This window comes from Salvelinus sp. IW2-2015, linkage group LG13 (assembly GCF_002910315.2).
Source record: "Salvelinus sp. IW2-2015 linkage group LG13, ASM291031v2, whole genome shotgun sequence".
Taxonomy (NCBI): domain Eukaryota; kingdom Metazoa; phylum Chordata; class Actinopteri; order Salmoniformes; family Salmonidae; genus Salvelinus; species Salvelinus sp. IW2-2015.
In genome coordinates, this window is record NC_036853.1 from 49,405,396 (window position 1) to 49,418,364 (window position 12,969).

The 12,969-nt window shown below is 44.8% G+C and overlaps 1 protein-coding gene across 1 annotated transcript in view; it reads left to right on the forward strand.

The window, feature by feature from the left end:
- The window catches only part of LOC111971611 (vascular endothelial growth factor C-like), a 75,390-nt gene that overhangs the window by 5,699 nt on the left and 56,722 nt on the right, over positions 1–12,969 (forward strand). The window contains exon 2 of the mRNA XM_070446315.1: positions 5,656–5,657. Within this exon, the coding sequence (XP_070302416.1) occupies positions 5,656–5,657 (2 nt within the window). The remainder of the gene's footprint in view (positions 1–5,655; positions 5,658–12,969) is intronic.

Genomic DNA, 12,969 nt, shown 5'->3' on the forward strand with positions numbered 1-12,969 from the left:
GAGAGAGATTTTGTGCTGTTTGCCTTTATTACACGCACACACACACACACCACACCACACACACACACCACACACACACACCAACACACACACACACACACACACACACACACACACACACACACACACACACACACACCACACACACACACACCTCTGTAAGGGGGGCTCTTGTAGTGTAAGTACAGGAGGCCTGGTGTTTTGTGTTACAGTTGGTGAAGAATGCAGGGTGAAAACCCCTGAGGCGATGAAGCGCACAGACCTGGAGTGTTAGAGAGTGGCTGTGGGATAGGTCCATTACCTACTGCTCCCTAAGACAATGGACCTGACCTGGACTTAGCACTTAGCCTAGCTTCACCTGTGTGTTAAGGGGAATCCCTCTGGACATTGTAAGATAGGGCCCCTGTATAGAGACACCCTACTCCTGCCACACTTTACCCTAGCCAGGTATCCCCTGTATAGAGACACTAGATCCTAGCCCAACTTTACCCTAGGCAGTATCCCTGTATAGAAAACCCTAGCTTTTAGCCCAATTTAACCCTAGTCCAGTATCCTGTATACGAGACAACGCTAGGCTCTTAGCCAACCCTTCTAACCTACGGCCAGTATCCCGCTGTATAGAGACAACCCCTAGCTGCTTAGCCCAACCTTTAACCCTAGGCCAGTATCCCCTGTATAGAGACAACCCCTAGCTCTTAGCCCAACCTTAACCCCGTAGGCCAGTATCCCCTGTATAAGAGACAACCCCTAGCTCTTGCCGCAACTTTTAACCCCTAGGCCAGTATCCCCTGTATAGAGAACAACCCCTAGCTCTTAGCCCAACCTTAACCCTAGGCCAGTATCCCCTGTATAGAGACAACCCTAGCTCTTAGCCCAACTTTAACCCCTAGGCCAGTATCCCCTGTATAGAGACAACCCCTAGCTCTTAGCCCAACTTTAACCCCTAGGCAGTATCCCTGTTATAGAGACAACCCCTAGCTCTTAGCCAACCTTTAACCCCTAGGCCAGTATCCCCTGTATAGAGACAACCCCTAGCTCTTAGCCCAACCTTAACCCTAGTCCAGTATCCCCTGTATAGAGACAACCCTAGCTCTTAGCCCAACCTTTAACCCTAGTCCAGTATCCCCTGTATAGAGACAACCCCTAGCTCTTTTTAAGCCCCCCAACCCCCTTTTAAAACCCCCTGTTTTTAGGCCAGAGTATCCTGTATAGAGACAACCCCTAGCTCTTAGCCCAAACCTTTAACCCCTAGGCCAGTATCCCCTGTATAGACGACAACCCCTAGCTCTTAGCCCAACCTTTAACCCCTAGTCCAGTATCCCCTGTATAGAGACCACCCTAGCTCTTAGCCCCTTTAACCCCTAGTCCAGTATCCCTGTATAGAGACAACCCCTAGATCCTAGCCAACTTTAACCCCTAGAGGACTTCATGTAGATGTGCATGTGGCAGAGGGGGCTATAAGTGTAATCAATATGGTTGTAGCTCCACCTCATCTTCTAGTAGGGTAGATATGATTTTCTCCATATTTCTTACACCTATAATATGGCATGTAGCAGACAATTTTATCCAAAGCAACTTACAGTCATGTTTGCATACATTTCACGTTTGGGTGGTCCGGGGAATCGAACCCACTACCCTGGCGTTACAAACACAATTCTCTACCAACTGAACTACAAAAGACCACTAGCCAGTCCTCCCAGATACACTCAAGAGACTAGGTAGGGAGTGGGAGTTAAAGGCTGTTTCCTGTCTTCTCCATGACAGTCAGTGTAGTATGTGAAGAGACTAGGTAGGGAGTAAGGGTTAAAGGCTGTTTCCTGTCTTCTCCATGACAGTCAGTGTAGTTGTGAAAGACTATGTACGGGTAGGGGTTAAAGGCTGTTTCCTGTCTTCTCCATGACAGTCAGTGTAGTATGTGAAGAGACTAGGTAGGGAAGGGGTTAAAGGCTGTTTCCTGTCTTCTCCATGACAGTCAGTAGTATGTGAAGAGACTAGGTAGGGAGTAGGTTAAAGGCTGTTTCCTGTCTTCTCCAGCAGTCAGTGTAGTATGTGAAGAGACTAGGTAGGGAGTAGTTAAAGGCTGTTTCCTGTCTTCTCCCATGACAGTCAGGTAGTATGTGAAGAGACTAGGTAGGGAGTAGGGTAAAGCTGTTTCCTGTCTTCTCCATGACAGTCAGTGTAGTATGTGAAGAGACTAGGTAGGGAGTAGGGGTAAAGGCTGTTTCCTGTCTTCTCCATGACAGTCAGTGTAGTATGTGAAGAGACTAGGTAGGAGGAGTTAAAGGCTGTTTCCTGTCTTCTCCATGACAGTCAGTGTAGTATGTGAAGAGACTAGGTAGGGAGTAGGGGTTTAAAGGCTGTTTCCTGTTCTCTCCATGACGATCAGTGTAGTGATGTGAAGAGACTAGGTAGGGAGTAGGGGTTAAAGGCTGTTTCCTGTCTTCTCCATGCAAGTCAGTGTTAGTTGGAAGAAGACTAGGTAGGGAGTGGAGTTAAAGGCTGTTTCCTGTCTCCATGACAGTCAGTGTAGTATGTGAAGAGACTAGGTAGGGATGGAGTTAAAGGCTGTTTCCTGTCTTCTCCATGACAGTCAGTGGTAGTATGTGAAGAGACTAGGTAGGGAGTAGGGAGTTAAAGGCTGTTTCCTGTCTTCTCCATGACAGTCATGTAGTATGTGAAGAGACTAGGTAGGAGTAGGGATAAAGGCTGTTTCCTGTCTTCTCCATGACAGTCAGTGTAGTATGTGAAGAGACTAGGTAGGGAGTAGGGTTAAAGGCTGTTTCCTGCTTCTCCATGACAGTCAGTGTAGTATGTGAAGAGATAGGTAGGGATAGGGTTAAAGGCTGTTTCCTGTCTTCTCCATGACAGTCAGTGTAGTATGTGAAGAGACTAGGTAGGAGTAGGGTAACAGGCTGGTTCCTGTTCTCCATGACAGTCATGGTATATGTGAAGACTAGGTAGGGAGTAGGGTTAAAGCTGTTTCCTGTCTTCTCCATGACAGTCAGTGTAGTATGTGAAGAGACTAGGTAGGGAGTAGGGGTTAAAGGCTGTTTCCTGCTTCTCCATGACAGTCAGTGTAGTGTGTGAAAGAGACTAAGTAGGGAGTGGATTAAAGCTGTTTCCTGTCTCTCCATGACAGTCAGTTAGTATGTTGAAGAGACTAGGTAGGGAGGTGGGGTTAAGGCTGTTTCCTGTCTTCTCCATGACAGTCAGTGAGTATGTGAAGAGACTAGGTAGGGAGTGGGAGTTAAAGGCTGTTTCCTGTCTTCTCCATGACAGTCAGTTAGTAGTATGTGAAGAGACTAGGTAGGGAGTAGGGGTAAAGCTGTTTCCTGTCTTCTCCATGACAGTCAGTGTAGTATGTGAAGAGACTAGGTAGGGAGTAGGGTTAACTGTTTCCTGTCTTCTCCATGACAGTCAGTTAGTATGTGAAGAGACTAGTAGGGAGTGGGGTTAAAGGCTGTTTCCTGTCTTCTCATGACAGTCAGTAGTATGTGAAGAGACTAGGTAGGGAGTAGGTTAAAGGCTGTTTCCTGTCTTCTCCATGACAGTCAGTGTAGTATGTGAAGAGACTAGGTAGGGAGTAGGGGTTAAAGGCTGTTCCTGTCTTCTCCATGACAGTCAGTGTTAGTATGTGAAGAGACTAGGTAGGAGTAGGGTTAAAGGCTGTTTCCTGTCTTCTCCATGACAGTCAGTTGTAGTATGTGAAGAGACTAGGTAGGAGTAGGGTTAAAGGCTGTTTCCTGTCTTCTCCATGACAGTCAGTGTTAGTATGTGAAGAGACTAGGTAGGGATAGGGTTAAAGGCTGTTTCCTGTCTTCTCCATGACAGTCAGTGTAGTATGTGAAGAGACTAGGTAGGGATAGGGGTTAAAGGCTGTTTCCTGTCTTCTCCATGACAGTCAGTTAGTATGTGAAGAGACTAGGTAGGGAGTAGGGTTAAAGGCTGTTTCCTGTCTTCTCCATGACAGTCAGTGTAGTTGTGAAGGACTAGGTAGGGAGAGGGTTAAAGGCTGTTTCCTGTCTTCTCCATGACAGTCAGTGTAGTATGTGAAGAGACTAGGTAGGGAGTAGGGGTTAAAGGCTGTTTCCTGTCTTCTCCATGACAGTCAGTGTAGTATGTGAAAGACTAGTAGGGAGTAGGGTTAAAGGCTGTTTCCTGTCTTCTCCATGACAGTCAGTGTAGTATGTGAAGAGACGGAGTAGGGAAGTGGGTTAAAGGCTGTTTCCGTTCTTCTCCATGACAGTCAGTGTAGTATGTGAAGAGACAGAGTAGGGAGTGGGAGTTAAAGGCTGTTCCTGTCTTCTCCATGACAGTCAGTGTAGTATGTAAGAGACTAGTAGGAGTAGGGGTTAAAGCTGTTCCTGTCTTCTCCATGACATCAGTGTTAGTATGTGAAGAGACTAGGTAGGAGTAGGGTAAAGGCTGTTTCCTGTCTTCTCCATGACAGTCAGTGTAGTATGTGAAGAGACTAGGTAGGGAGTGGGAGTTAAAGGCTGTTTCCTGTCTTCTCCATGACAGTCAGTAGTTATGTGAAGAGACTATGTAGGAGTGGGAGTAAAGGCTGTTTCCTGTCTTCTCCAGACAGTCAGGTGTAGTAGAAAGACTATGGTAGGGAGTAGGGTTAAAGCTGTTTCCTGTCTCTCCATGACATCAGGTGTAGTATGTGAAGAAGACTAGGTAGGAGTAAGGGTTTAAAGCTGTTCCTGTCTTCTCCATGCACAGTCAGTGAGTATGTGAAGAGACTAGGAGTAGAGTAGGGAGGTAAAGGCTGTTTCCTGGTCTTCTCCATGACAGTCGTATGTAGTATGTGAAGAGACTAGGTAGGAAGTAGGGGTTAAAGCTGTTTCCTGTCTTCTCCTATGACAGTCAGTGTAGTATGTGAAGAGACTAGTAGGGAGTAGGGGTTAAAGGCTGTTTCCTGTCTTCTCCATGACAGTCAGTGTATATGTGAAGAGACTGTAGGGAGTAGGGGTTAAAGGCTGTTTCCTTCTTCTCCATGACAGTCAGCTGTAGTACTGTGAAGAGACTAAGGTAGGGAGTAGGGTTAAAAGCTGTTTCCTGTCTTCTCCATGACATTCAGCGTAGTTATGTGAAAGACTAGGTAGGGAGTAGGGGTTAAAGGCTGTTTCCTGTCTTCTCCATGACAGTCAGTGTAGTGTGTGAAGTAATCCGTTGTTCTCGTAAGCCCAACAGTTAGAACCCAGGTGGAAGCGATTACCTCACAGCTGCTTTCCTCAGCTCGACTTTATCTCCAGGTCATCTCTGTTACACAACCCACCWGTCCCAACTCCTAGTCTTACCACTGGATACCTCTTTTCAGCACTTTATCCGTTTTCACCAAGAAAGAKCACCGGGTCAGAGTATCAAATAGGAGCTAGATGAGTCGGTGACATACGGTTGTAGGTTTTGGATGTGGCTTAGGCAAAGGGAGAGAGGGTCGAAGTTCAGCCGTCCTTTGAGTTAGTACACTGTTGCAATTACAGTCAGTATTACAAGAGTGCTGTCACGTTTATGGCCAACTAGCCATTTCAATGTGGTTATGAAATGTCTACATTGGCAAGTATTTGAGTGCCTGCCAAAATGAAGGGGAAAAAAACCTTGTCAAAGGTTCAGTGGAGGATATGGGAGTCCCAAGCACTGGAATACAATAAGAGGTCAAACATAAACACATATATACAAGGCATTTTTCTTTAGATGATGTTGATGTTGCTTTAACAATTGAGTTAATGCTTAGACGCCTTAATGTAAACATGCCTGTACCCACCCAGGAGTACAATGCTCTCACTCTCTCCATCTCTCTCCCACACAAAACACGTTATTCTCTCTCTCTCTCTCTGTATCTTTCTCTATCTCTCTCTCTCTCTCTCTCTCTCTCTCTCTCTCTTCTCTTTCTCTTCTCTCTCTGTATCTTTCTTTCTCTCTCTCTCTTCTCAGTTGCTTCTCATGCCATCTTTCCACCTCTCTCTTCTCTATTTCTGCCTCATTCAGTCTGTGCTACTAAAGCAGCTACTAATGACCCCCTCATAAACCCAGGCTGTATAGTGAACCTTATGAACAACAAGCAGTCAATGATCCTCAGTTGAATCCTCAGTTGTGTCATATGTCTGTGACAGTAGCAGCCTTTGACTACCAGTGCTGTCTGTCTGTCTGCTACTGAACCATCCAGCTCCCTCACACAGCAGCCAGCAGGTGGTAGCTCTAACAAAACTAGAGCTTGCCATACGTAAGCTAGGATCAACATCACTGTCAGTGTATAGCTGTGTGCTAACTCTGTCTGCTTAATGTAAAGCTTGAGAACAGAGAGAAGAATGTAATCCCATGGTCCTTCAGGACAACTAATGGTGCCCTCTCTGACACTCTCTTGCCCTCGCCTCACCAACTTCCTGGAAACAGTGCAGTCAAGAAGAGGCCAAATGAGTTCACGGTCGTCAGAAGAAGTTTTGGACATTTTCAAAACACATTTATCTGCAGTGGAGACCCTTTTTAGTTCAGCTCTTTGGAGCTGGAATGAACGGTAGCCGCAGTGCCAGGTGCTGTAGGGTGCCATGTGACCAAACAATGCTTAATTCCTATGTTAAGATGATGCAACAAGTATTTCATGATTTAATCAAGGCTGAACGCATTTTCTCTTGAAGTGCTCCCTAAAAATATTGGGCCTAATTGGTGAAAAAAAAAAAAAAAAAAGCTAATTGCTTTTGTGTTTTCTGTTTGATGTTAGCACCAGCTCGCAGTGACGTTATGCAAGTCTCATTTCTTCCTAACATAGAACATCTGCCATGCTTTCATGGGTTACTGACAAGGTCTTGACACTGCATTACAGGTTTAATCCTATCAGTGCAAACAGTAATTCACTCATCTGCCTCTTTCCCCCACGTTTCCTGTACTGTGTTTGACAGAGAACAGAACATCCCATAATAATGGAGGTACTGAACTGCCAAGGACGTTCTATTCTTTTTCACAACTCATTTGGATGAATGCTTTAACTAATAAACGCAACCATCCTCTAGAACCACAACCAACACCAAACACGGGCTAGAGATATCAGTATAAATATGGACCTTTTAGCACGGTATCACCTACTACGATACTACACCGCGTGTCACTACAAAGTTTCAGCGTTTATTTGTCACGTGCACAGGAGACAGCAGGTGTAAAACGGTACAGTGAAATGCTTACTTGCAAGCTACTTCACAGCAATTCAATATCAAAGGTGAGAGAAAATAATGTCAAGGAAATAATACAGGTAAGAATTGAAAAGTAAGAAAACACACGAGAAAAACGGAGAAAGTAACACAGCAATAGAAGCTATACTTGCCCAGTTAAATAAAGGTCAAATAAATATTGAATATATATATACTGAGTGTACAAAACATTAAGAACACCTTCCTAATATTGAGTTGCATGGACTCTACAAGGTGTCTAAAGCGTTCTGTAGGAATGCTGGCCCATGTTGACTCCAATGCTTCCCACAGTTGTGTCAAGTTGGCTGGATGTCCTTTGGGTGGTGGACCATTCTTGATACACAATGGGAAACAGTTGAGAGTGAAAAACCCAGCAGCGTTGCAGTTCTTAACACAAACCGGTACGCCTGGCACCTACTACCATACCCTGTTCAAAGGCACTTAAATCTTTTGTCTTGCCCATTCACCCTCTGAATGGCACACATACACAATCCATGTCTCAATTGTCTCAAGGGAAATTAAAAATCCTTCTTTAATCTGTCTCCTCCCCTACATCTACACTGATTGAWGTGGATTTAACAAGTGACATCAAATAGGGATTCACCTTGTCAGTCTATCTCATGGAAACAGTAGGTGTTCTTAATTTTTTATACATTCAGTGAATTGAGCCTGTAGCTTAAAAAGACAGATTTTGATGGGGATTTCTGTATTATGTTACTTAGATTTATGTAGGGGTGTGTCAATAGACTCTTAATTATTAATTAGATATGGCAAAATAGGAAATTAATTATAGTAAATGAATCAAACACAGATTTTTACAATAATTCCAAATATTTATCACTAGCTGAACCATTTTGAGATTTTTTTWAAATGCTCCGAAGCACAATTGAACCAGGCGCTGTAGACTGGAGCGTCCGTAGGGTCAGTGCAGCAGGCTGAACGCTTGACGTTCCTAGTATACCTAACATCTTCAGACTGAAGAGTAAAGAGTTGGATTAGACTCACAAAGGATATACAAAACTCCCAACTCCCATTTTCTGCAGTGGGGAGATTGAATGGGGGTCAATGAGGTTAGAATGCATCATGAATAGGCTCAGTTCAGGGTACTTGTTGGTAGCAGACATTGTGTAGAGCGGTGCTTCCGAGCTCTTCAGGTGTTAACATTTAACCTGTTTCTCATTGTTATGCTGATCCTGGCTCTCCACAACAGGTKTTTTCTGACTAGGAAAATGAAAGCAGATGAAAGAGAATGTGAAAGGTGCCCAGTTTGTTTTTCTGTTGTGATTAGATAATCAGATCCAACTCTCTGTAGTCAGAAATGTGTGCTAGACATGGTCATGGTCCTTGAATTTAAGCAATTTTGCTATGATAACATCTTAGTGTTTGAGAATATCTTCTGGAACGAGATATGACATATTATGCAGCATTTSAAAGCTGGACAAATGGGACCAATTTCATATGGAAGATGAATTCTAACTGAATCACAACAGCTAAGATGAGAGACCACGCTAGTGTACAGAGACCACAATAGTCTACAGAGACCGAGCAAGTCTACAGAGACCACGCTAGTCTACAGAGACCGCGATAGTCTAACAGAACACGCTAGTTCTACAGAGACCCGCTTATGTTCTACAGAAAACCGCGCAAGTCTACAGAGACCAGCGCTAAGTTCACAGAAGCTCGCCGATAGTTACAGAATAGCCATAAGTATGTGCTGCAGAGACCGCGCCAAGGTTACCAGAGGACCGCAGATATTACAAAAACGCCCTAGTCACAGAGGACCGCAGCTTGTCATACAGAGGACCACGCTAGTACAGAGACCGCGCAGTCTACAGGAGACCACGTAGTCTACAGAGACCGCCACAAGTTACAGAGACCACGCTAGTAAGATCGCCGGAGCAGAAGGCAGACGTTTTACGTGCCCCCAAACGATTGTGTTTTTTTGTTCATTTATCTGCATTGTTGTTTTACTATTTTTGTACATAATGTACATAATGCTGCCGCTATCGTCTCTTATGACCGAAAATAACTTCTAGACATAAGGACTGCGATTACTCACCACGGATTAGCAGAATCCTTTTTCTCTTTCACGACTCTGACGGAGGATATACAGCTCCCTCGGGAACAGACCCCGACCCCAGTGATCTGCGTGAAGAGGAGGCGGAGATAGAGGAGGAGGCGATAGAGAGGCTGGAGGTCGGGCTTGCCTTCTGATGAGTCGGAGGCGATCGAATAAACCCCCACTCCCCTCAGTTCTGCTTGCAAACATGCAATCTTTGCACAATAAAACGGATGAGTTATTGGGAATATTAAACTACCAACGGGACATTACAAACTGTAACATCTTATGCTTCACGGAATCGTGGCTGAACGACGACAATATAAACATACAGCTGGCTGGTTATACAATGTACCGGAAGGATAGAACAGCGGRGTCTGGTAAGACAACGGGCGGCGGACTATGTATTTTTGTAAACAACAGTTGGTGCACAATATCTAAGGAAGTCTTGAGCTATTGCTCGCCTGAGGTAGAGTTTCTCATGATAAGCTGCAGACCACATTACCTACTGAGAGAGTTTTCATCTATATTCCTTGTAGCTGTTTACATAACACCACAGTCAGAGGCTGGCACTAAGATAGCATTGAATGAGCTGTATTTCGCCATAYGCAAACACGAAAACGCTCACCSAGAGGCGGCGCTCCTAGTAGCCGGGGACATTAATGCAGGGAAACTTAAATCAGTTTTACCAAATTTCTATCAGCATGTTAAATGTGCAACCAGAGGGAAAAGAACTCTGGACCACCTATACTCCACACACAGAGAGAGAGATGCATACAAAGCTCATCCTTCGCACCTCCATACTTGGCAAATCTGACACCTGTAATCTACTATCCTCCTCACTGATCTCTGCTTACAAAGCAAACTTAAGACAGAAGCAACCAGCTTTTTTTTTTTTGAGGGACATCAGATCAATATAAAAAAAAAAGTGGTCAGAATGAAGGCGGATGCTAAGAATACTACAGGACTGTTTTGCTAGCACAGAACTAGGAATAACGTTTCAGAGAATCCTCAAATAGGCTTAGAGGAGTCTAAACACACAAACCCCGCCGCAAACAGTCTTGCATCATGGCTTTCATACAATAGCTGGCATTGAATGACGTCCAATCACCCATTCCGCCGCACAGTAAACCGTATGTTACACCTAGATAACCACCAAATACATCTGCATATCAGCCCAAAAACCATGGATTAAAGGCAGTCACCGCTCGCACTGAAAGCACTAAAGGCTCGAACTGCCGCTTATCAATAACACGACGGACTAGACTTTACTATACCCACATAAACTCCCCCGCTCCACAGAACCGGAACCGTTTATAAAGATCCGGCTCTAAACAAATAACGCACGATGAAATTGTAATGGCCCACCTAGCTGTCCGTGACACGATCGAAACAAATTTCAAACAAAGACGCACCTCTGTCAAGGCCGCATCAATTACGAGACTATGTATTTACTAAGGTCGAGTTGGTACTACAAACATAATAACAACATACTACAAACCACTACAGAAATAAGCCGGGCACGTGCGAACGACATCGTTGCAACATTGGCAGGGCGCCTGGCGTGCAGAATAACCATTCACACGATGGGACACACCTACAAAGGGAAGCTCCAGGCCGAGAGCTAGCCCAGTGACAGGAATGCCTCTAGCAGGACGAACGCGTAGAACGATACTCTCTAGTGCGGGGCTCGCTCATACGCTGCCTAGAATAACCAGAATTCGAGTCAAATAAAAGCAATGAAACAATAGCATTTAGAGATAGACGCTAAAACCACAGCTGTAACAAAAAGAAACCGGGAGAATAGTGTGATCGTTCATCTGAGTACACCCTACAGGACCACAAATACCACCGCTCGTGCAGCTGATGTGAAGTAAGAACCACTTAGACAAGAAAGGCCCAACATATCACAAGGCCGCAGACCCGACAGACGCAAAGCACAGGCGCCCAGACCAGATTACCAGAAGGTGCAGTATATCTGCAAAAGCCATACGCCAGCGCTGACCACAAACTACACTAGAATGTGTCTTCACTGATATTTTCCAACCTCTCCTCGGTCTCCTATCCTGCCGGGTCTGTAATCCCAACAAACATACACCCATGCGAACTATAACTATTCACCAACCCCCGCTAAATAAAAACAGCACCCTCAGACAAAGAACGAACTAGACCAAGACCCCACAATTGTGCGCAATCATTAACGTGCCTCCCTCGCCGCCCCATGTGCCCAGAGAACTAGTTAGTTGACATTTCGATGGTCTAGTAGTTCCATTTTTAGTCATTTAAAGAATAATTTACTTGGCCTTAATGACAACTACTCACCGAAACCCCTCTGTTAGCACACCTCCAACGGGGGGTTTGTAGCATGAAGTGCTCGTTGAAAATGGCTGGTCATAACCACCTACCCCACGTCCTACGCATAAATGGCTCACCCATCACAACTACAATAATGGGTCTCGCCCCAGAAACCGCTAAGAAACCTAGCTGCCAATATCATGCCGAACCGCGGAACCCAGTAACGCGTGCCCCAACAAGATCCGCAAGTAGGAATGATCAACGCAGTCTCTATTTTGCAAGACCATAAGAAGTCGATCGACTCGGAACATCACCCCCAGGCGTCCCAACAAACACCTCGCGTGAAAAGGTAAAGCAGCCAATCGATAGCTGATGATACCATGATTAGATTACCCAAAAGACACTATGCCCTTCTACCCCCCAATTACCCCATGGAACCTCAGAAGTGTAACACACAACACACCGATCGTAACGTTTTGAGAGATCCGGGAAGTTTAACATATTGCAGCGCCCCTTATAGCACTCAACATTAATGTAATACACCATTACCTCGCCGACCAGTCTCTTAAGCGCATAAATACGCAAATTAACACACCCACAGTTTATTTTTTTGCGAACAACTCTCAGCTAGCAATTTATTTCCTCCAGTACACACAACAACCTCCAGACAAACAAAAACTCCCTGTTTAGGAAGTGTCTTGATGGTGTGTTTAGACCGGAAGAGCACAATTCAACCATCTTACAAAACATCAGAGATTTCCAAGCAATTTGAAAATGGTCCAGAAAAACTCGACTATAGTAGAAAGAGGACATGACTTAATAAAACATTCTCAGCTTTATTATAAAAAAAACCATTTTTAAATTAGAACATAAACAAATACACACCTAAATAAAGAAAGAAAAACAAACTTCTCTTGTCCAGCAGAGCAATTCAACGACACTCTGTGACTTCATTAGCGTTTAATAACCGGAATTCCCATTGGTGCATGCAGCTCGACTATGTTTTTCAGCTTAGGATATATAAAACCTCTGCCACTCGAAAACACGCAGAGGGTTGCTCTATACATACCTCGAAAGCCAATACGTAATTAGATGGACGGATGAGCTATCATGCCACTGTTCTTAAACCTAAAATTGTCTCAGTCACAAACTTGGGTCGAGCAACCTAAGCTGGCACCGACCAAAACGCCCATCTCACCTTTGTACCCTCCCTCCTTTTCTACGCAGCATACTAAAGCCCCGCCGAACACTTCTATACGATTATCAGCATCCAAATACATACTCACCACAGAACAAATTAGGGTGAAAGCGTTACCCCTCTCGACTAGAGCTGGGTTACGCGTAAACACAATCCAACTATTAAGTCAGCCCTGCTGATCAAGGTTTCCGTTATTGACGGGACACGCGCCATGAGTGACTGCGCGCAGCCGT